The sequence below is a fragment of the Sinohyriopsis cumingii genome, chromosome 9 (genome assembly GCF_028554795.1).
Source record: "Sinohyriopsis cumingii isolate HCF-2022 chromosome 9, ASM2855479v2, whole genome shotgun sequence".
NCBI lineage: Eukaryota > Metazoa > Mollusca > Bivalvia > Unionida > Unionidae > Sinohyriopsis > Sinohyriopsis cumingii.
In genome coordinates this window covers 22,447,187-22,472,706 of record NC_142969.1, presented here as the reverse complement: position 1 = coordinate 22,472,706, position 25,520 = coordinate 22,447,187, and the positions used below count along the sequence as shown (strand labels likewise).

The 25,520-nt window shown below is 34.4% G+C and overlaps 1 protein-coding gene across 1 annotated transcript in view; it reads left to right on the top strand.

The window, feature by feature from the left end:
• Positions 1-25,520, top strand: part of LOC149791385 (uncharacterized) — a 190,794-nt gene that overhangs the window by 110,665 nt on the left and 54,609 nt on the right. Inside the window, exon 7 of the mRNA XM_089971345.1 lies at positions 498-764. Coding sequence (XP_089827471.1) covers positions 498-764 — 267 coding nt within the window. The remainder of the gene's footprint in view (positions 1-497; positions 765-25,520) is intronic.

Genomic DNA, 25,520 nt, shown 5'->3' with positions numbered 1-25,520 from the left:
ACAAGCTTGTGCAAGCATCCATGTTAGCTTATAAACATCAAACTAGCTTATCGTAAGCTTACTGCAAGCTTGCCACAAGCTTTCAGCAAGGATGCATTTTGGTTTGGGAATTCTTCACGTTCAAAAAATGGGTCAGTTTTGGGGGGTATTTTCTTGTTTAATAAATGGGATCCACGCCAGACCCTGTGTGTTATCAAGAGAGAGTTGTACCTATATTTAAAACCAAAACAAAAATGTGAATGGTCATATCTTTGTTTTTTTTACAAAAAAAATAAAAAATTTGGAGTCTTGATGACTTGGGACAAACTAAAAATAGTATTCTTTTAATTATTCCAGGACCATTGCTTTTGACAAAAAAAGTGAAATGTTGGTCAGCTATTCATTTTTTGGAAAATTTTGAAAACTGTTCTAAAGAATTTGAAAGAGCTAGGAACTTCTTTTTCTACTGGTATATTTACATACATATTATATGTTATTTCTCAAAATTTTAATTTCAGAACAAGTTTTTCCAGAGGAGATCTTGCAAATGAATGAAGGTTCCATTCAGATGTTCAAAGAAGCCCTGAGGGATCGGACAGTGAAGGTTTATAACATTAGGGTCATGGTAGTTGGGCAACATGGGGTCGGAAAAACAACATTGTGTAAGCGACTTATGGGGTATGATGTAAATATTTCTGAAAGAAAAAGTACCGAAGGAATCGATGTGTGTATCAATCATTGCAGAGTCTCCATGGCAACTGGTGAATGGTTAAAACAAGATAAAGGTAGGTGTAAAGTTTTAAAGGTAATTTACTTTAGATGCCACAACCATAGATACAGACAAACTTTATTTAAAATCAGAATTGCACTTCATAATAAGAAACATTAGCATGTTGGGCCTAATTTACCAACTGTAAGAAATAATATAATTAAATTCAAGAATCAGACATGTAGTACTTACAGTCATGTTTTTTGTTGTTGTTTGGTATACACAAGTAAGATATTCCCATCCCCGCAATACAGTATCCAATTAAATGCAGAGAAGTCAGTTTACATGAATTTAATATACTCTGCACCTACATGCAGTGTTAAAATATTCTGGTTAAAATAATGGCCGGCAAATAATCCTTAAGATACCATTTACATGTATACTGACTTAAATATACAATGACTAGGACTGACTTTGCAAAACATAATTAAAGCACACATACAATAAGTGTTAATGCATCAGATTCTGACAGAAGTATATAAATTATGAAAGCATCATTTAAAAGGGAGGAAAATGCAACCATATAACGTTTAAATGACACAAGCCAACATTTAGGCAATCAGTAGCTACAAGCATATATGAAAAACTAGAATCTAAAATGCTAATGCTGATTTAGGCAGCAGCAGCATCTTGTTTACTTGTAGTTACATATAGAGCATTTACGCAGTAAGTTCCCAGACCAGGTCTTGAATAGGGATTTAAATTGTTAAAATCTGCAGGTGTTCATAAATTACTGGAGAGAGAATTCAATCATTTTGCTGTTCTATACCTTAAAGATTGTAACTGATACCGGATGTTCTTACGTTTGGGATCTCCACAGAATTTACATGCATAAAAGTGTGTGATGTTTTTTTTTCTTCAAAAACTACTGGATCACTTAAAGGAGACCAGAAATCAATATTTTTCTTTTACGTATGTAATTATCTAGAGATTTTAATTCGACTGTCATGTTTATAAATTAAATATCGTAAGCGGGTAGTGATTATATTGCATGGAAGATATCACGATTCCGTAAATTGCCGAGTTTTTCCGAGTTTTGATGAGACGACAAATCACGTGGTCCCGTGACGCAATACTAGCCAGTCCTTGAATACAAACATAAACATGATGAGCGAGGCAGACAGGAGGAGACCACATTTGGGTTGCACATTCAAAAGTTGAACCTGCTGTCTGATATAATAGTTTATGTACTGTACTGGTCAGTGCTAAACGAAGTTTTTTAGGCACATGCACCGGGCTGGTGACTTAAATAAACTTAAGCCCCGACTGAAATTCCACAAGCCCGGACAGTTCATACCTGTCAACTCTCAAGTCGGGAGAAATACCTCCCGATTTTGGGGGTATTTCCTCATCTACCTCCAGATCTTGTATTATCTCATTAATTTTTCTCAGCGAAGTCCCGATTATTACATATGTCTGTCAATTTTTCATTTGTCAGAAGAAAACAGCCCAACCCCAAACCATTTTTAAATAGATATAACGTATGCTATCCAGTCTAAACTGCCACACTGCAGACACCGTAGCAATATGACTGAAAAATTGTTAAAGCTACGTTAAAAATTCAAATCACACGCACACACGTCTAAATCCGGCACTGGACGAAATAATTAACATCACACAACAGTTGTTTTTCTTCAGTAAATAGAATGTGAAAATTAAACATTATTCAAGTAAATTTCAGATATTTTTAAACAACTACAACAGTACTATAGTAAAAAAAAAAAATAAAAAAAAATTGTCACCAATTAGCTTAAACGAATGATCACTGTGAAATTTTCTCTGCAAACAAAATCGCATCTCCATTTCCGCCAAAGAAACTCGGCCAGTTAACACCTGACATTCCTCTACCGTATATGTAAAGTTCAATCACTATGATTAAATTAAAACAAGGAATAAAACAAAATACACCATGCAGTATATGTGCCCTTAAAGAACTAGTTCAGAATAAATATTTTATTCAGCAAACAGTGTTACATGGATTAAGACTTAAACCTAAGGAAATAAGGTGGGGCATAAAACATGGGAAAAACAGTTGCCACGTGTACGGTAACTTGTGACTGCAGATTTGAACAGTTAAAATTAAGTCCATGGCATCGTAAGTAACAACAAAATAGGCATCGTTTATTTGGCAATCAATTGCGGGAGCTTACATACGCACACTGTCGAACATGGTTTCTTTGAAGTATGTCTGAAGGGCAGTCGTTTTCACAAGATCAATGCAAGGATAAGGATTATGTTCATTAGTCACACCGGCTTTATTGTTTGCTTACTTAAATCAAAACTTTAGCTATTTTGCAATTTAGCCCGAGCTGACCAGAATATGCAAACCGGGCTTGTCCTGTAGGAATAATAAGGCATATCACAGGGAGAAAAGGCATGTCCGATGGGCGCTCGCACATTGGAGCAAGGGGTTGGGTCAATAGTCTCATCCTCCCCCCCCCCCCCAGTTTATATTGTCAGCCAGTTAATGTGAAACTGACCTCTTTTAATCGCTGCTATTTAAACTGCCAAAGGGATAGTTTTATATCAGTTCCAATCATTACAGGTTACCGTTTATGCATACTACATGTAAGAGGCATACACTGAAATTATTTTGTTTTTAATTTTTAATTTTTTTAAGATTACTGAAAATTTTGTTTTCTCGAAACACGACAGGTTTAGAATCTTATTTTCTAGCAAAGCTTCCATTTGATTAAAATCAGATATAAATTTCACATAGGACAGTGGTGATTTGATTTAGATTGTGCCGTGTTAAGGCATGTCAGCCTCTTGAAAATACATTTACTCATTTCACCAGCGCGATCAAAGTTTCCTCAGGTAAACAATTTTTGTTTTGACAAGCCCGACGGGCACCTCACTTTGAATACAGGATGGGCCGAAACTAAAACCAGAGGGGCCCAGGGTGTCGGGCTATCAGATTTGTTTTTAGCACTGCTGGTGTAGATAAAAGATCTGTGAATTGATTGTTGCATTTTGTGGTCACTTACTCGGCCTTCTGCCTATTTTCGTAACTCACACATTTAACACTTTTCCCAGGATTTATAATATCCAAAGGTATGTCTGGAACAGCGCCAACCTTTAGCCTAGGCCTAGCATTTGCGTATCCTTGAGCTTCCATTTTTTCATGATCCATCTCGTAGCATTCCTTTTAGAAATGTAACGAGCACAGAATGCTGCATGGTGTTGCTTTGAACTCGACTCGTTTGTAATAATGTATCCATTCTTTCATTATGCATTTATCTTTTGGAAAAGAAAAAAATGTTGTCCACAGGCTTTTCTTAATGTTCTATTACACCCGTGAGCAACGCAAAATGGCATTGTCTTTTACTCTGGCAACTCCCACTTGGGCTGCTGGAGTCGCTACTATGACGTCACATCCCGAAAGTAACCGAATAGGCGCAGAAATTTTGCATACGAGGTCACGGAAATTCAGCTCTTAGAAGATAGGCTAGTATTTATATATTGGCAATACGGTCGCAGATGATACTTCAGAATAAGGTTTTCTGCTATAGTACTTTTATTATTATTCTATATTTCCATTGGTTTCTGGTCTCCTTTAAGTATGCTGGACATATCTTGTTTAAAATTTTGAATACTTAACCCTTTACCTCATAGAGCATAGTTACAAAGTGCAGCGTGCTATAAATAGAACACCTGTTACCTAGTCGACTCCATACGCATACTGTTGCCTGTGAACTGTTAAGCAATGTAGTGTATGTTACGTTGAACAGCAGTTTTAACCATTTTACATTTTTGGTACACATCTATTATATGTGGAAAAATTTAAGAGTCAAGTCCGATTGTTATAGCTTTGTAATTATTTATCACAGAAGAATTTTTTATGTGCTTTAAAATCTTGAGAGAACTCGTTCACCATCATGTCAGTGAGGCCACGTGACCAACTGTAGCTGCCATTTCTCACACTTGAAATTTACAAGTTTTTTGTCTGCATCTACATCACTAAGTCATCTGAATTTGATAATTTATAAAAAACTAATTGCTGCCTACATCAATATGAGAGCCTTTACCTAAGTTATTAAATCTTTCATAGTTGTGATTCTAATCGTGAAAACTTCGTAAGTATTGAATGAAATCCGTGACTGCCATTTTGGAGAGTGGAGATTACAACCCAGTTACTTTAAATAGCTGATATCGACCAGTACATAGACAGTCACCACATGATCTGACGTAATTGTCATTCACAGAAATGAATGTAGTATCTAATGGGGGTTGCCCCAAAGGTGGCGCTACAGAAACCTTCTTAAAATGGCTGATGTTTATAGCCGATGTCAAAAGGTGCTTCCATGCGACTTGAGTAGAGGCGTCAAAAGGCGCTTCCATGCGAATGGTGTAGATACATCCAAAGATGCTTGCATGAGGTAAAGGGTTAAGTGCCATGGTCTTCATCCTTTGGTTCTGGAGATTTGATACATTTGCCAAATCCAAGATGTTCAGAGTAAGGTTTCTTGAAATCAGTGAAGACAAATCTGAGAGCACTTTCATAGGGTTATTAAAATTTGTTTATATTTGCAAGGCTGCTGAAATGCCAGGTTAGGGGACAGAAATTGAAGTTGGTCATAATGAAAGAGTGGTACACAGCCAGTTTTACTTTTTTTGTAAGGTATTTTCCTATTCATTTGAGCACATTTATTTGTTTGGATTCCAGTATTACAAAAATCTGATAGCCCATTGCCCAGGGCCTCTCTAGTTTTAGATCATGCCAGTCCTGTATTCTAAGTGAGGTATCCATTGGGCTTGTCAAAGAAAATTCTAATTTGACAAAAGAAATTTGGATCTCGTTGATGAAATGTGTAAATGTATTTTCAAAATGTTGATATACCTGCCATAACTCAGTGCAGTCTAAATCAGATCACCACTGTCCTATGTGAAATTGAGATCTGATTTTAATCAGATTAAAGCATGGCGTGTCATGCTAAAAATATAATTTTGTGCTCTTGAACCCTCTGACACGGTCATGATTTAGAAAACACAATTTTCAATACTCTTCAAAAATAGAAACCTGTCCCCCAAACCCCCACCACTTTTAGTATATACCCGTGATATGTAGCATGTATAAACGGTAAACAGTCATGATGGGAGCTGATGTAAAACTATCCTTTGGGTAGTTCAGAAAGTGGCAATTAAATACAAAGAGGTCAGGCATAGGCCACTGTTTCATATATTGCTTAATTTGCTTAAAATAGCTTGTGAGATGTGTTGGAAGGTTGCATGGGCAAGCCAATTGGATCAGGAAGTAGAACAACCCATTATAGGTAAAATCAAACAGATGCTAGATGCGTGTACAAGAACAAAAGCTATTATATATCTTTGCCTTGAATGAGAATGTTTAAGCCATATGTATTATATTTTTGACAAGTTTGTGAACAGTGGCAACGATTCTTTGAAGTCAGATTTTGCAGCATATATAGAATGCAAAGCATGATCATTTCATCGATTGAAGTAGTGTTCAAGTGTAATTCATTTTTGAAGCCGACTTAGGAAGCAATTAGCTATCAGCAAAGCCCAACAAAAATAAATTTCAGAACTCTTGGTTGATGGAGTTTTACTTTGGGAAACATGCAAGCAGTTAAAAAAAATTCTTTACACGTACTGCAAACAACACGATGTATATCAGCTCGATTCTGACCTGGATTCACTCAGAGAATTGAGCAGAGGAGTTTGAACACCAGGTCATCCAGTCCCTAGTCAGTGTAGTGATGAACACTAATGACACTTGCTTTATCTTCAAAGCCCTTTGAACCCTATTGAGTTTATATTCAAATTGTAGCTTCTGCCATGTTGTATGAACATTTTAAAATAGGGGACATTTTGGGCATGTGTGAACTGGAGTCTGGGCTTGTGGAATTTCAGTCAGGGCTTGTGAGTTTAATAATAATAATAATAATGCTTTATTTATAGAGGGTGACTAATTAGTCAAGGACTATTCAACCTTGAGGCCCTCTTAAGGAGAGTATAACAATGAACATTATATAAAGATAGCAATAATTTCTGTTTGTTTTAAAATGTTTAGTATTAAAATACTAAATTCCATTATCTATTAGAAACACATACATGCTCATGATATCTCTTCTTAAATACTCTAATTTTTCAGCAGATTTTACATGTAGTGGAAGCTTGTTCCACAGAACTGTACCACAGCATGGGAAGCTCTTTTTAAATTGCTCTGTTCTTGGTTTTAGTGCTAGAAGGTTTCCATGTGACATTGATCTCAACTGGTATTGTGTTGAAAAAGGCCCGAATAAGTCCTGAAGATACTCTGGTGCAGTTCCATGTAGACATTTATATAAAAGAACTGCCTTGTGAAAATCTATCCTGTCATACATTGTGAACCATTTGAGTTCTGTAAACATTGCTTTTGAGGGATGATTATTAGATGCATCTAAAATTACATGTACTGCTCGTTTCTGAAGTTTATAAACCCTGTCAAGCTCAGATTTAGCACAGTTTTCCCCTACATTTGAACAATAATCCATTGTTGGAAGAATATATGACTTGTAGTGTAGATTGTGAGTTTCCATTGGTAAATATTTCTTGATTCTGCTGATTAGGGCAATTTTGGATGACAGTATTTTACAAAGCTTATCAATATGGTCATTCCATAATAAATTATTATCTATGGACACACCTACAAGCTTTTCATGTTTGACATTTTCTAACGGATGATTATTTATTGCAAGAGATAGTTCTGGGTTCCCTGACTTGTGTAGCTTTTGTGATGTCCCCACAATCATACATTTTGTTTTACCTTCATTAATTACCATCCTATTTTGTTGTTCCCAGTTTTGGACTCTAATAAGGTCTGAATTTAATCTCATTTGGATAACTTAAGTATCAGAACTAGATGTATACAAAGTTGCATCATCTGCAAACAAATCTGTATTTGTGGATTCATTATTTAATGGTAGATCATTGATATAGATAAGGAAGAGGAGAGGGCCTAAAACTGAGCCTTGAAGGACCTCTGAATGAATAGTGAGTTCAAGAGCTAATATTGCCAATGCTTACTTGTTGAGACCTTTGGTTTAGGTATGATCTAAAGCAGTTTAAAGAAGGAATGTCGAGTACCAGTTCAACTCTTGCTGCAAAATTTCATGATCAACAAGATCAAAGGCTTTCTTGAAGTCAAGGAAAACAATCCCAGTCATATGTCCATTATCCATTTCCTTCAGCCAAAGATCAATTACTTTGGTAAGTTCTGTTTGGCACGAGTGGTACTTTCTAAATCCTGATTGCGCGTTATGAAATAGAGAGTAAGTTTTAAAAAAATTATAGACCTGAATGGCTATATGCTTTTCAAATAATTTTGACAATACAGGTAGAATTGATATTGATCTGTAATTCCCTGGATCCTCCTTTTCTCTTTTCTTAAAGATAGGTGTAACCTTTGCACATTTCAGTCTTTTTGGAAAATTACCACTCATTATACTTAAGTTTATGATATGCATTATTGGTGCAGCAATTTTAAGAATTTGTGGACCAGTACCATCCAATCTAGAGGATTTATTAATATTCACCTTAATTAGCATATCAAAAACATCTCCTTCAGTAACATTAGCTATTGAAAAATAATTATCATCAAGAATTGTAGCTCTTATAAATGATAGAAGATCATCAAGTTCAATTGGGATGTCAGTCTGGTTCTGAATACTGTTACTGGAGATGCTTATGAAGAAATTGTTGAACATTTCCACAATGTCTTGTATAGATGTTGCTGTATCATCATTTTGCTTAAGTCTAGGGGGAAAACAACTGTTCTTGGGTGGGTTCAGCTCATTTAGACGTTTCCACAATGTCTTGGTACTCTTACTTTCATCAATAGCCTGTTTATAGTAGTTCTCTTTTGCCTTATCTGTCAGGTGCTTAGCTTTATTCCTCCACTTTCTATAACATTTCATATCTTTTTTCTTATGGAAATTTATCTCTTAGGTGCCTAGCCTCATTGATATCAGGAGTAATCTACTTGGGTGTAATTTGGTGTTTAACCCTTTTTGTTTTAATTGGGGCATGCTTGTCTTAGGCTGCATGGAACATCCAATACCATTTGTGTTGACATCAGCTATATTGCAGACTGATTGGAAGGGTTTGCAGACTAAATCATTTAAGAACATTTCCTCATCAAACTGTTTAAAGTCCTTGTATTCTATTTCAATGTGTTCACCATTTTTAGATGATTTCGGAACATGTCTAGTTATACAGACTGGGTAGTGGTCACTCAGTGCGTACACTGGCACATTAAATTCACTTATGTTTTCAGGTTTATTAGTATAGACATGATCAATGATAGTAGCACTTTTATCTGTTACTCTAGTTGGGGTGTTAATTAATTGAGTAAAGTTGTAAGTTTCAAAGTAACTTATCCATCCATGTTAATGGTGGAGTTTTCATGTAGTCAATGTTAAAATCACCTAATATGATAATTTCTAAACCTTCCTTTAGTAATGCTTTTTGAATGTGCACCTCAAATTTATTATTATGCAGAAATTCCCAAGGAATCTTGTTATGACATTAATGATTTTAACACTGTTTCAGTTATTCATGATAAAATAGTTAAAAAACAGTTATTTATTTTTTTACCAAACAGTTGTATTGGTCACAAATTAATGGTGAATATATTACAAATATACTTATATTTATGAACCTTTTATCACATATTTGACATATGTCACATGTTCAAATGGAATATTGTTATATTTTGGCCAAATCCAGTTTTCTAAAAAATTTAGGATTGAAAAACTACAAAACTCCACTTTATTTTTCATTGATATACTGTTGTAAGGGAATATGCTAAGTATCTTTCTTTCCTTTGTAATCCTGTGAATCATCCTTTGATTTTTCAGGAATGTACTTGTTTTCTGTCTGTACTTGTAATTTCTCAAGTTCAGTAAATATTGTCTTTTTGTTGAGTAAGTGTGTTTTATGTTTACTGGCCTTCTCTGATAAATATCTTGCCTGGGTGTTGGCATTCCTCTCAAGGTTTTCCTTCCTATTATATCAAAAACTTTAGGCTTGAGTATGAACATTTTCTATTTTATTAGTAGTCTCAAATGTCAGCATGATGTCTTTGCACAAGATCAGTTTCACTTTCCCCAAAAGTGCCTCTTGATCCCATGAGATGACATTGGTCACATGACTGATCAGAACCAGTTACATTGATGTGATCAGTTTGTGAGCAAAATTTTAAAGAAGAAAACCCCAAATACACAGCATAAATTGTGATTTTCTGCACATGCTACCACATCAGCTGTGGATTCTGCAGATATGTTACACTCAGATGTCGATATTGGTGATGTCGAAGGGCTAATTATGCCAGACACAAACTCCGAAGAGATTAATGCAAACTATGATGATAATTTGTTTGCAGAAGTTGAAAGTTTCTTGTTGGAGCAGAAAAAAGTGGGCCCAGATATGAATGAAAAACTAGCTAAGTTGTCAATAAAGGCAGATTAACTGTTTAAACAGCATAGGAACAACTTACATGAATTACCCTTCGATTCAGTCAATGACATTTTCAAATTGTCATCTTTTCTGTTCAGCGACTTTAGTGTCATATGCCTTGAGCTCATAAAGCCAGACTAACTGATGTGTATTAGCCCAATTTTGCTGCATCGAACCCAGTCACAAACTGGCTTTTTGGTGACAACCTAAATCCTTGATGAATCTGATATGGCTGGAACTTGTCTGCTTGGAAAGAAACAACAGGATTCAGCTAAGGGAAATGTGGGCTCATAGCAGTGTGCTTTTTGTAGGATGACCCTATTCATGGGGAGGACACTCTCAGAACTGGAATTTTCAGTGGTAGACTAATTACTGCTGGAGGCAAGTTTGCAAAATAGTTCAAAAACAAGGAACAGGGGTTCCAAGAAATCAGAAGGATCAGTAAGATATTCCCAGGCCTATAGTATGCAGCATCATACAAGCACTCATGATGTTTCTTGTATGAACACCACACTTGATAATATTGTCGCTGGGAAAATTTGTTCAATTTTCGAAGGATGGCAGAATATTACTCCACATGGTTGGATTCTGAATACTGTTCAAGATTATCAAATTGAATTAGAACAAACAGCCTATTCAGACATATTTACCAAAACCAAATTAATTTATTTTTTAATGAGGAAAGACAAATAAATGCTGGAATTCACAAAAGGTATTATTCAGAGAGTAATTCCATACCTTGATAATACATTTCACAAATTTTCATTTGACCTAAAAGAGATGGGTTTGTGAGACTTCTCCTTTATTTAAAACATTTAAATACAAATGTAGTGAAGATACATTTTAAAATGGAAACCTCAATAATGGCTGTTAATGTCATGTGCCAAATTTGTTTCCTTGCATCAGCTGATTAAAGGATGCCTACTATTCTGTTCCTGTGGCTCAGAAGTATAGAAAGTATTTGCCCGAGTGGCCGAGTGGTCTAAAGCGCTCTTCGTTACGGATCACTGCCATCTCACCTCTGTCTGCGGCGGTTCGAGTCTAAGATTCAGCCAGTGTGGGCATGTGAGAAAGCCTGCCAGTAGCTTCTCGTGGGTCGGTGGTTCTCCGGGTTCTTCCTCCACCATTAATACTGGCCGCCATGTATAGCCTATCGTGCTGAAAAATGGCGTTAAACCCCACAACAACAACAACAATAGAAAGTATTTGTGTTTTATGTGGTTTGGGGAAATATATGAATTTACCTTCTTGCCAGATGGTTTGGTATGTATTTGCACCACATGTTTTCACCAGGCTTTTGAAGTCAGTTTTGCATCATTGAGATAAAAAGGTTTCACAGATGGAAGCATACGGTGATGATATTTGTTTGTTAGGGGATTGTTATGACCAGTGTAGAGAGTATGTACAGGATAAAGTTTGTACCCTTGTTGGATTGGGATTAACTACTCACCCAGAAGTCTTGTATTTGAACCCATCCAAAAAGTAAATATTTTGTGGGATTCTTGCTGGATCCTGTCACAAGGATGGTCATAGTAACTAGAGATAAAGCGGGCTGTCTTGTTGCTGTGTGTTGTGACATACTGCATAAACAAGATCACTATTTGTGAATTGGCTCAACTTTTGGGAAAGTTTGTTGATAGCGCACCAGGTGTAGAGAATGCACCTTTATATTATCAAGAAAGTACTTCCAAATCACAAAGGTGATTTTGATGCTTACATGTATTTATCAGTTTTGGCTGAGATCAGACAATGTATATCTTGGTGGATATCTAATGTACATTATAGTTATAAGGTAGTCTCAAACATTTAATGATGTTGTTTTGACCTCCATTGTTGGTTAGGGAGGGGAGTAAATCCTACAACTAAAGTTGAAACAGGTGGTCTTTGGAATCGAGAGGAAAAATCTGTATCCTTTTAACTTCTTTGAACTGAAAGTCATTCTTTCTGACATTTAAGATTGCTTTGTTCTGTGGTGAAACATGCTCATGTGTGCATCTAGTTGGACAATTCTGTAGCAGTTTCATATGTGAACAAAATGGGAGACTGCATTCCTATCTTGCATAAATTATCATGTGACATCTGGCTTTAGTGTACAGTTAGAAATATCTGGTTAAATGCTTCTCATTTGCTGGGAACACACTTAATTGTGATACAGAAATAATTGTCTAGAAACATAAATGAGGATTCTGAATGGAAGTTAAGTTCTACTGTCTTTAATGCTATAATTAAACTATATGGACATCTAGATGTGGATTTATTTGCTTTGAGTCTAAATCACCAAGTTCCAGGTGATGTTTCATACAGACCTGAGCTGAAAACTATAGTTGTTAATATTTTTTAGTCTGTTGGGATTAGTGCAGCAAAAAATGGTCCAAGACAAAGCCATAACAACTTTGGTTTTCCAGTTTCTTGAATGCTGTAGTAGGTCCTTGTTTAATGCTGCCCTGCCTACAAGAGATTCTGCACTTGGTGCACAACCTGCAATGACAACACCCCTCCACAAATTGAAGATGGATGTTTTTAACTTATTTGGACAACAATCACCCCTCAGGGATTATAAGACAGGGCTGCCTTCATCATCATCAGTTCATGGAGCATATCAACTAAAAAACATTATTGGGGTCATCTCCAAAAGTGGATGTTAATTCTGAATGAAAGACAGATTAATCCTCTTGACACACCTGTGACTTTTGTAGAGTTTTGAACAGATTTAGTAGATATAGGTTTAGGTTATAGCAGACCTGCCAACCCCAACGAGAGTCCTTGAGGGAGATTTTGAAAAATTTTCAGGGAGATTTCAATTATTGCAGAGAGGATTTCATCAAGGGGGAAACATGTTGAACACATGTACAAAAGTGAATGTTTTTTCAAATAAACATATACTAATTCAGTTCTAAAATGGTTTAGTTTTAGATAATAAATAACAATATATAAATAACAGACTGAACAGAACTTAACAGTGAAGAATGTCAGTTAACACTTCTCCTGGAGAAACATGGTTGTTGCTCCTTTGCATCTTTTAAGTAATGAGAAACCCATTAAGAAGTGCTTAAGCTTTGATCAAAGCTTCTTCAAGGGATGAATCCACAAGTTTGAAAAAATTTGGCACATCCTGGGTGTTTCTCTTTGTCTGTGCAGATGTTAAGTGCCTGTGAAATAAAGTACATGAAATTTAAAATACTGACTCAGAAACAAAAGATAACAAAATATAAATTGCATTCATTCACAAAAATGAATTGCATTTAATGTTTCTTACTTTTTGTTAGAACTTCATGCACAATTAAGTATTTGTTTCACTTCCCAATCTTACTATATATCAAAGGCAAGTAGATGTAGTTCTTAGAAAAGAGCTCATAAATCTAAATTGTTAAAGTACATTTTCGGGTTTATGGCTAAATAATAATAATAATAATAATGAAGTCTTAGCATTTTTATTATCTGCAGATTTATCGATTCAATTGTCATTTATTCAACTGTACCTGATTTAGCTGATCTATCAATGTATCATAATTTCGCTAAAGATAATCATAATTTTAATGCTGGAACTCAAGTTACAATTTGCACCATACAATTAAGGCCATAAAAATAAATAGTATGATTACTTTTCTGACTGGAGATGTCGACGACAATCATTGCGACAACAACTGGCAACACTGAAACATGAATTGCATGTCTTGCAAAATGCTGTAGGTTTATCACTTCCACGAGTCAGGCATGGAAATTCCAGTCTATAAGAAGCTTGGAAAGAAGTTGTATATTTTTTTGACTTTCCAACTTCATCCGAATCTCCCATTCTTTTAGACATTGTAGAAGGGATCACCAAACTTATGGATTCAAGTTTGCTTGCATTTCAAAGAACTTCTGCACATTCATGTCTTACACGCTGGGGAATTTCTAAAACATATTTCATTAAACGAAACGATTTTTTTGCAGGTTTTTTGTGTGTCGATGAAATGAATTTTTAGAGGGGAGAAAAAATAATAGTGCGGGAGGTGCAGTTGAATTCAGGGAGTCTCCCGCCAAAAAGCAGGAGGGTTGGCATGTCTGTAATAGTTCACTAGATATGCAATTTCATCATTAGTAGTCTTATGTCTCAATCCACTCTGAGCAATAATGATGTACCTATGAGATTTAGGAGAGGGGTGTTCATTGCCCGGCCTTCATTTCCGAAGTACTTATGTGTGTCTGGGATGTGCACCTAGTGTTTAAAGGTCACTGTCCATACTCTAACATTTTTCTTATTACATCAGATTTGCATTACATGAATAAAAGTAGTTATACTCACACAAAAAGAATGAAAAAATTGTATAAAGAAGAAATAATAATTTAATTATTCAAAATTGAAGTATATAATGCTGTTACTTCCCTTGGTTACGATTTCCTACTTACAGAGGACTCCAACCGGTATCAGTGTCAATCTGAGTGGAAGTGAAAACGTGCTGATCAGAGATGAAAACAATTAAACAATATGGATGATGATAGTGATACAGAATTTGAGTGCTTTTCACCCGAGGACCTAAAAAAGGCTATGGACAAGCTACTTGAAACTGAATAATATATTTAAATATATTACAGCATTAAATCATATTTCTTTTCATTCTTTGATAGCATACATACATACATATGATTAAGAATTTTTAATTATATTAGTTCATGGAAGTTCACGATCACATTAAATAATTGGCGACCAAATGAAGCGAACTTTGTATCAGTTAAATTAACAGCAAACACGCTGTGAATATTACATTAAAACGATGCAGCAGATCTTCCCATATTGTGTCTGAAAACATAAATTGTAAAAAAAATTACAGTGAAGCAACATTCGAAAACTTACAAGGCATTTAAATATTATATTTAAAAAATAAAAACCATGTCCGAAAACATACGGTAAATACAGTATTAAAGTATTTGGTGTCAATGACAAACAAAAGATGTACCCCAGATATATCAGCAATCTAACATGTCAGCAGACAGTTAATGGGCTAGTCAGAGGTCAGTATAAGAAGCATAAGGGAAAGAAATATTTCTGTGTCAAGTGTTTGCACATACTTGATAAACATGTTAGATATTGCTCTAATGTACAAAAAATCTCATTGCCTGGTGAAGGTGAAAAAATATCACAATTTACAAATTACTGGCATAAAATGAAAGTGCCTTTTATAGTATATGCAGAATTTGAGTCAGTTTTACTTCCTGTGCAAGGAGCAGAAAATAACCCTGATAAATCTTGGACAAGGAAAATAAATGAGCATATTCCCTGTGGCACGGTGTATAAGATAGTTTGTGCAGTTGATAAATCTTTATCAAAACCAGTAAGAATTTTCCATGGAAACGAACCTGTTGTTAGGATGCTAAGGAACCTTATCAACGATATTGATTTTATCATGATGTTACTAAGACAGTAGCAATGAAACCACTAACACTAAAGCAAGAAGCTGAATTTTCCAAAGCAGAAATATGTTATATTTGGGAGCAGATGCTTTTACCTCAAGATCAAGGAAAATATCATGATGCAGCACATGATGAATGCAACTTAAAATATACTGCACTGGATTTCGTCCCGGTTGTATTTTATAATTTCAGAGGATATGGTTCTCATTATATAGTTGAAGCATTCGGTAATAAAGATATAATAAACCACCTGAAAATTAGTAACAACAATAAAATAAAGTGCATCCCAAATAACACTAAAAAATATATGTCAGTGACACTAGGCAAGTTGATATTTCTTGATAGTCTGCAGTTTATGGCAGCGTCGCTAGATGAGCTTGTCAGAGGCTGCAATGAGTTAAATAATTTGATTGGGCATTTCGGTGAAACTGCTGGCAGTTTATTGACACGTAAAGGAATTTTTCCCAACAAGTATCTAGATGATTAGAGCAGATTTGATCAAATGCGTCTTCCTGACAAAGAGCAGTGTTATTCTAGGTTAAATCTTGAAAGTGTTAGTGACTATAATTATGCCTATGCTTGATCGATATGGGATTCATTTGGCTGCAAAAACTTAGGAGATTATCATGACCGATATCTTATTATGGATGTCCTGTTGCTTACAGATGTATTTGAAAATTTCAGAGATGTCATCGCTGATAACTACAGATTTGACCCAGCCTGGTACTATTCGACACCCGGATTATTTTGTGACGCATTACTCAAGCACATTAAAATAAACATGGAGTTGTTAACAGACCCCAATAAGTTCATCTTTACAGAACGTGGAATCCGAGGTGGAATAAGTCTCATAACAATAAAATATGCCAGGGCTAATAATAGATATTTACCCGACTATGATAGTACAGAACCATCAAGTTTTATAGCCTGTCTAGATGCTAATAATCTGTATGGCTGCAGATTATTGGAGTCAGTTGGTCAGTTTAGGTGGATCAGTGAAGAACAGTTTTTCAAAGAAACTGATAAAACTATACTGGATGATATTAGTTATTTTATTGAAGTTGATCTTGACTATCCTTTTGAGCTTCATGATGCGCATAATGACTATCCATTTTCTCCAGAATCAATGCTGATACATTAGTTTATTATCCGATGAGCAGAGAAATTATTCGTCTGGTACTAGCACTAGTAATAAATCTGTTAAAAAAAATAGTTCCTAATCTGCTAGATACGTTTGTCATTATAAAATTTTAAAACAAGCAGTTATCATGCACTAAAACTAAGAAAAGTTCACCGTGTGCTAAAATTTAATCATCATGGAAGAAGAGTAATATAGACTCAAATACACCATAACGAGCAGCTGCCAACAGAATTTGAAAAAACTTTTTCAAGCTTATGAGTAAGTGTTTTTGGCAAGACCGTACAAAATATTTGAAAGCGAGTCAATTTTGAGATCGTCAATAACGTCAAACATCGTGATAAACTTGTAGCATTCGACAATTTTGTCAGTATGAAAATATTTAATGAAAATCTAGTAGCCATTCAACGAAGAAAGACAAATCTAAGGTTAAATAAGCCAGTTTATGTCAGTATGGCAGTACTTGAGATATCAAAGTGGCTAATGTACCAAATTTCATTACGATTTTGTTAAGGTTAAGTGGCCTGATGCAGAATTGTTATTTACTGACACTGACTTGCTTATGTACAAGATCAAATCTGATGATATTTTGTAAGAGTATCGATAACTGAGAAATGTTTGATCTTTCAGATTATCCAAAAAACAGCAGATTTCACTGTGATGATAATAAAAAACATAATAGGAAAATTTAAGGATGAGACAATTTTGGTTCCTATTGTAGAGTTCATTGAATTGCATAGCAAAATGTACTGTCTAAAATTAGGTGAGAATAAAGTTAAGAAACGAGCTCAGGGATTAAAAAGAAATGTGGTAGATAAGGTGATAGGATTCAATAATTATAAAGCTGCGTGAGATGGATTTTCAGGTTATGTTGAGATGATGGCAGTAAGATCAAATTGTCATAAAATTGAGACTGATGTTATTACAAAATCTGGTCTTTGTAATTTTGATGACAAAAGATACTGCTCTGATGGGATCAGTACATTTACGTTAGGATATAAATAGTCTGATAGTATTTATTTTAGCAAGGTGGATTTTTATATTGGTTATTACAATAAGTCTCTAGCGATTTCATATAAATTTTGTGTGAATATCAAAAATATCTCGACAGGTGGCTGTGTAAATTGTCTATTCTTTTATCACCTGCAAATCCCAGCAAGTTATTAATAGTGCACAGGCATTTAACAGTCAGACGTGTGACCTGTAAATCCCAGTGAGTTATTAATAGCGGATTGAAATTTTATGTGAATGTTAGGAATAGTAATTTTGTGTGAAATATAAATATAAATTGCCAGCGATTTCAAGTAGAAACCCACAGTAGTTAGCTTAAATGGGAGTATCTAATCCAACCCTGTTGTATGAGGGTGATGATGATTCAGTGGTAGGTCCTTTACAGGTAATCAGTAATGAAATAGACGATGTTGCCTCAACAAAGTTGTTTTCGTATTTTGTTTAGACTAATGGGGGGGGGGGCTTGGAGGGGGTAATCATGCATTTATGGTGATACAAAATAGGGTTTTGGGTGAGATAACCCATTTAAGCTAACTACTTATACATATATATGAAATAACTACAAAAGCTTGTAAAGGTTAGACATACTGCAAAGTTTGAAATTTTAACTCGATAGAAAGTCCTGACAACTTCTTTTTTTCACCTTTATAAGACCTGTGTTAGACTATGGGGATATTATCTGAGATAATTGCACCCAATAAGAAATAGATGAAATGGAAAAAAATATAAGCCAAAACAGGTAGAATCTTTAGTGAGGCAACAAAAATCTACATTATACGCTTGACGTCTGGAGGATACGAAATGGAAAAAAAAAACTTTCAGCAAGGCACTACAAACATGGAATGAATTTTTAAAAAAAATGTTAAATGGTATGGCAAAGATCAGTTTTATTCTAGGTTAAATCTCGAAAGTGTTAGTGACTATAATTATGCCTATGCTCGATCGATATGGGATTCATTTGGCTGCAAAAACTTAATCATGACCTATATCTTATCACAGATGTATTTGAAAATTTCAGATATGTCAGTGCTAATAACTACGGACTAGACCCCATGTGGTACTATTCTGCACCCGGACTTAGTTGGGATGCATTACTGAAACATAGTAGAATAAAACTGGAGCTGCTAACAGACCCTGATATGTTCAACTTTATTGAACATGGAATCCGAGGCAGAATAAGTGTCATGATAAAAAAACTAGGCCAGGGCTAATAATAAATATCTACCCGACTATTATAGCACAGAACCATCAAGTTTTATAGCCTATCTTTATAGCACTAATTTATATGGCTACGGTCTATCAGAGTCTATGCCAGTTGGCCCATTTAGTTGGATTAGTGAAAAACAGTTTTTTGATGAAACTGATAAAACTAGATGTGATGATATTAGTTATTTCATAGAAGTTGATATTGACTATCCTGTTGAACTGCACGATGCACATAATGACTATCCATAATGTCCAAAGTCGATGCTGATTGACTACTATGATGCATAGGGTTACTTGAATTTGTTATTTTTCTACAAAATCAGTGCAAGAATATTTATTTTAGCATTGGCAGTCCGAATTGTTCTTTTAAATATTAAGCCCACCCCCACCCATCATAGAATAATTAATAAAAGTCTGTAAATCCATGCCATGTGCTCAGATTGAAGTCTTGAAAATGTTGGACACATCTTCTGACAATACAATCCCAAGTGTATGAATTGTCAAATGCTTTTGGAAATATTGCTTGACATGCTACACATCTGAATACAGAAACCAGAAGCATACAGAAGAAGTTGCCTGCCATTCATATTTTAGCATCATTTGGGTTATTTCCCTTTCAAAGGAGTTACATTTTTCCAGTGGGTATTTTCATAACAATGCGTTGTAAAACATTAAGTCTTTATTTTGTATAATAATAGTTAAAAGTTATATAGAAAAGCACCCCACAAAATATTTAAACAAAATGAACCCACTATATGATTTAATTTTTTATATATAAACAATTTTATGTGAATTCCATTCAGAAGAAATCAATGATCTGATAATTGACCTATGTGAAGACTTCAGCTTACAGTACATTCCACAATACACGTCTTTCTTTCTTCAGAACCAGGATGTCAACCTTAGTCTCTACCACCGAGACAAAATTCATTTAAGCAGAAACGGAACCTCTCAACTACTGAGAAATATTAACATGTTTACCCCCATTTTCAGACACTATAGTGAAGAATATTGTCTCTACTGTGGAGAAACTGGGCACATGACACAGGTATGCCATCATGGCAAACAGACTGAGTGCTTCAGATGCCATAAATATGGACACAAAGACTTTGTCAATCAATGTATTATACATATTAAGAAGCTGGCAAAGAGGAGAATTCCAATGCTTCATTTACAACAGATCTAAATGTACTTAGTGAGACTCTTGACTCGAACTATTCAGTGGACACTATTGTAGATGCAAACGTAAATGGATTTTCAGGGTTTGTATGTGACTTTGAAGATGCTAATATATATGAACATTTAAATATAGAAATAGGATGTAAGAATGATAAAAATAGTGTGATAACAATCTAAGTGAGTACCCCATTGCATGATGACATAAATATAATTGATATGAAACTAAATACAAAAGGTTTTAACATAGGTCACTTAAATGTACAAGGTATAGTGGGAAAAATACACCAGATTAAGTTAATGTTGTATTCCAAGGAAAATAATATACATGTTTTAGGACTCCTGAAACCAAATTAAATGCTGATCACAATGATGATCTATTTCACTGTCAAGGCTACAATAAACCATTACATAGGGACAGAGAGACAGCAGGGGAGGGGTCTTGTATACATTAGGGAAGATGTAAATGTAGAAAGGCAACTTGACTTGGAGACACATAAAATTGAGAGTATCTGGGTGGAAATTTTTCAAAATAATGCAAAATCATTCCTAGTTGGTTTCATTTATAGTCCACCTTCCTCCAAAGCAATTTGGAATGATAACGTCTTGAAACAAATGGAAAATGTTCTAGCACAGGAGGAAAAAACATATATACTCGGGAATATAAATAAGGACCTTCTCAAAACTCAAATAAGGAACAACTGGATGGAATTTATCGAATCATTAGGTTAGACCAGCTGGTAAATGAGCCCACAAGGGTAACAGAAAAACCGAACACTCTTTTTGATCACATTTATACCAACCTACCAGACAATGTAGTTTGTGTTAATGTACAGAATGTTGGTCTTAGTGACCACAATCCTGCTTTTTTGACAAGAAAGGTTAAATGCAAGAAAAATAAGAAAAATACACATAAAACGATCACTTACAGACCGTTCAAGAATTTTAATGAAGACCAGTTTCTCAATGACCTATATAAAGTTCCATGGAATATGATCCAAAATATGGATGACATAGATGAAGCCATGAGAGTGTGGACTGACTTATTCATGGATGTAGTATCTAAGCATGCACCACTGAAAGTACATCAAGTAAAGACTGATATTCAACCTAATGGGCTTACTACTGAAATCCTAGATGCTATGAAAACATGAGACCAATTCAAGGCTTTGGGAAACCATACACTATATAAAGTATGGAGAAATAAAATAACAAGTATGATTAAAAAAGCTAAAAAAAACTTATTATCAATCATTGCTTGAAAACAAAAAGAGCAACACAAACTCCATTTGGAAAGTCTTCAATGAACTCGCGTGGGGAATGCACAAAAAACAGACAAATAAAATTCACTCACTTCTGGTAAATGACACCATAGTCACTGATGACACTGACATTGCAAATGTTTTCAATGATTTTTTCACCAACATTACCACAAAGTTAAAAGAACCAGTGATAGAAAACAACTTTAATGAACTGAAAAGTTCTGCAGCAGCAAAATCTCTAAGGAGCTACGTTTCTCTATCCCACCAGTATAAAAAAACTTTGTTAAAAAATGTCTCAGTGAACTTGATACCAAGAAAGCTACAGGACTTGATCAGATTGGTCCACAACTCATTAAATCTTCTGCCTCTGCTATTGTAGATAGCATAACATTCATAATTAATTTAAGTATTGCAACTTCGTCTGTCCCCAAAATATGGAAAAGTGCAAAAGTAACTCCTATTCACAAATCTGGTTCTAAGGATGATGCTGATAACTACCAACCAATCTCAATACTACCAAACTTGTCAAAATTAATTGAAAAACATGTCATATTTAACCAACACTTGCTGTTACACCCTAATCAATCAGGCTTTAGACAGAAACATTCCTGTGAGACTGCCTTGATCTCCCTAACTAATAAATGGCTTCAAGCACTTGACCAAGGTAGAATAATAGGATCTGTATTTGTAGATTTCAGGAAAGCTTTTGACATGGTGGATCATGAAATCCTTTTGAAGAAATTGAAAATCCACCATTGTGATGAAAGAACAGTTAGATGGTTTACTTCTTACTTAAGTGAGAGAACACAGCATGTTTACATAAATAATGTTCTGTCTGAACCTGAAACAGTTAGATATGGAGTACTACAAGGCTCAACTCTAGGTCCATTACTATTCATTTATTAATGACCTACCACTTTTACTAAGAGACTCAGTATCATCTACAGATCTCCTTTTTTAACAATTTGTGGTGCAGCATACATCTTAAATGTATAGTAATAAACTGAAAAACAAATAACTGAAACGGGTTATGTTTGAGAAGCAGACCCTTTGAATTTAATTTGGTTGAGTGCAGGTCAGACATCTGTAAATTAACTGAAGTAGTGTTTCAAGAAGGGATTAGAACTATGTTCCAACAAAAAGTGAGAAATTCATTTTAATTAAATTTCAAATTTCAAAATCATATGTTAGAATAACGTTGTAACAAAACTTTCAACATACATTAGAACCCAGCTGTTGCAGCAAAAAGGAAGTTTTTTTATGAAGTGTAGAATCATCAGAATCAGGTTAGAATCATCATCATTTGATTGAAATGCATACTGACATGTTTTCAGCTTTTTTTTTGTTTTTCTTCTTCTGGCAATGTGCATGTAGAATCCATATTATTGGACTGATATTAAAATAAAAGAAAATGAAAAGCAGTCCCTTTGAAAATAACTTCGTTAAATAAAGATCTGACATCTTAAAAGTAATAAATGTTGAAGAACAGATTAGAACTAAGCTGCTTCAGAAAGATGGTTATTAAGTTCAGTTAGAACTATTAAAAAAAACATACATTACAAATCTGGCCATGTTGTGAAAGGAAGTAACTTTTTATGCCATTTAAAATGTTTTTGAACCTTGATCAGAGCTGATTGAAAGCAGACTTTAGGTATTTTTTTAAATCTGATTGAAAGCAGACTTGTATTTTTTAATACTTGTAGAGGATACATGCTGAATACGTGGTAAAAAGACTGCCAAAAAGGTAACTGAAATAGGTTATTTTTTAAAAGCAGACCCTTGGAATATAATTTAGTTGAGTCCAGCTCTGATATTTTTAAATTAATTGAAGTTATGTTTAAAGAAGAGATTAGAACTGCATTGCAACAAAATGTAGAAATTCATTTTAATTAAATTTCAAATTTCAGAATCATATATTAGAATTGTGTTGTAACAAAACTTTCAACATCATCCATTAGAACCCAGCTATTGCAACAAAAAGGATGTTACATGTTTTATGAAGTGTTAACTTCTCAGAATCAAGTTAGAATCCTCATCAATTGATTGAAATGCAGACTGTCATGCTTCCATCTTTTTTTGTTTTCTTTTCAGTTCTGGCAGATCAGTTCTTTTTAAACTAATTTGGTTCAGTAAATCTGACAGCTTAAAAGTAATTAATGTTGAAAAAGGCATTAGAACAATGCTGCATGAGAAAGATGATTATTGATTTTAATAAGCTGATTGAAAGCAGACTAGTATTTTTTAAAATTTATGGTAGAGTATACTTCTTGAATATGAGTTGCAACAAAAAGGAAATTTTGTTTTATGAAGTGTAAAATGTATATCAAACTCGGGTTATAATCCTTAATCAGATGATTGAAATGCTGACTAGTATGTTTCGTTTTTCTTTACACTTCTGGCACTTCTGTGTACATGCAAAATGCATCTTATCAGCCTATAAACAAAAGAAAAATAACTCGTTATTTTTGAAAATCAGTTCATTTGAAAGTAATTTGGTTAAGAAAAGATCTGATATCTTAAAATAAATTCAAACAATGCGTAAAGAAGGGTGCTAGAAATATGTTGCATTAGAATAGAGGTAGTTTAATTTAAATCTTACATTAAAAGTGTGATCATGTTACAAGAAAAGATGTTATATTTTAATGACATTTAAAGTTATCTCAAAATCAAGCTAGGATGTTGATTGCTGATCTTCTGATTAAAATGCAGACTGGTTTGTTCTTGCTTAATTATGGTAAAGTGTATACATGTATGTAGATTGCATCATAGCAGATTCAGAATAAAATTAACAGTAACTGAAAGATGTTATTTTAAATGAAGACCCTTTGAAAATAATTTGGTTGAGAACAACTCTGAGGTTTAACAAAGTAATGTTTAAAGAAGTGCATAAAACTGTATTTCAAGAAAAAGAGGGCAATTCATTTAATTATTTTTAAGAAATGTATGCATTAGATAAGGTGAGTGTTGTAACAAAAATTTCAAAATCATACATTAGAACCCTGGCTGTACTGCAACCATATGCACTAAATTGGATATGACATTTGCAGTATGTGAAAAAGAAATATAAATGCTACCTCCCCATAAGCGAGTTTCATAAAGTCAAACTCCGTTAAGATGTCATCCAAGAGTTCTTTGAGTTTTTGCTGGGCTGGAGTCTATTTACAGATGATTCCATCCCTGGATGACAGTTGCAGTTTGACATTTTCTCCCCATCTTTGAAATCTCTTGTCTACTCAGACCAACAAAATAATGTTTTATATATGAACTTCTGCTAAAAAAATAAAAATAACATTGCTGCTGATTTCAAAATAACAAATGTTAAAAAAAAAGATGGCTTTAACATTTTTGTTCAAGGCAGCGATGTGTAACTAATTTTATTTCTACAGCACACACACACATAATACGATTGTATGTACTCCTACTTCAAAAAGAAAATAAAAAAGAACATTGCCACTAATCACAAAATAACCCAAAATGTTATTGTGAAAAATACGTATATGAAAAATAAATGCACCCCACCAACTAAGTTTCATAAAATCAAAAAACTCCATTAACAGGTCTCGCTTCAACTGTGAAATCTCTCGTCCACTTTAACTGATGAAATAATAATGTATATATGTACTGCACTCCTACTAAACAGAAAAAATAGAAAAGGAACATTGCTACTGATCACAAGATAGCCAGTAATGTTTAACCCTTTACCTCATGCAAGCGTCTTTGGACGCCTCTACACCATTCGCATGGAAGCGCCTTTTGATGCCTCTACTCCAGTCGTATGGAAGTGCCTTTTGACATCGGCTGTAAACATCAGCCATTTTAAGCCAGTTTTCGTTATGCCACCTTCGGGGAAAACCCCCATTAGATACTACATTCATTTCTGCAAATGACAATTACGTCAGATGACATGGTCACTGTTTATGCACTGGTTGATATCTGCTATTTAAAGTAACTGGGTCATGATCTCCACTCTCCAAAATGGCGGTCGCGGATTTCATTCAGTATTTACGAAGTTTTCACGATTAGATAATGAACATTTTTTGTTTTTCCTACTTTTAAGAATATTTTTTTTTCATGTATGAGAAAAATACATGTATATGAAATTTCAGGAGCCACACCACAACAGTGTTATATC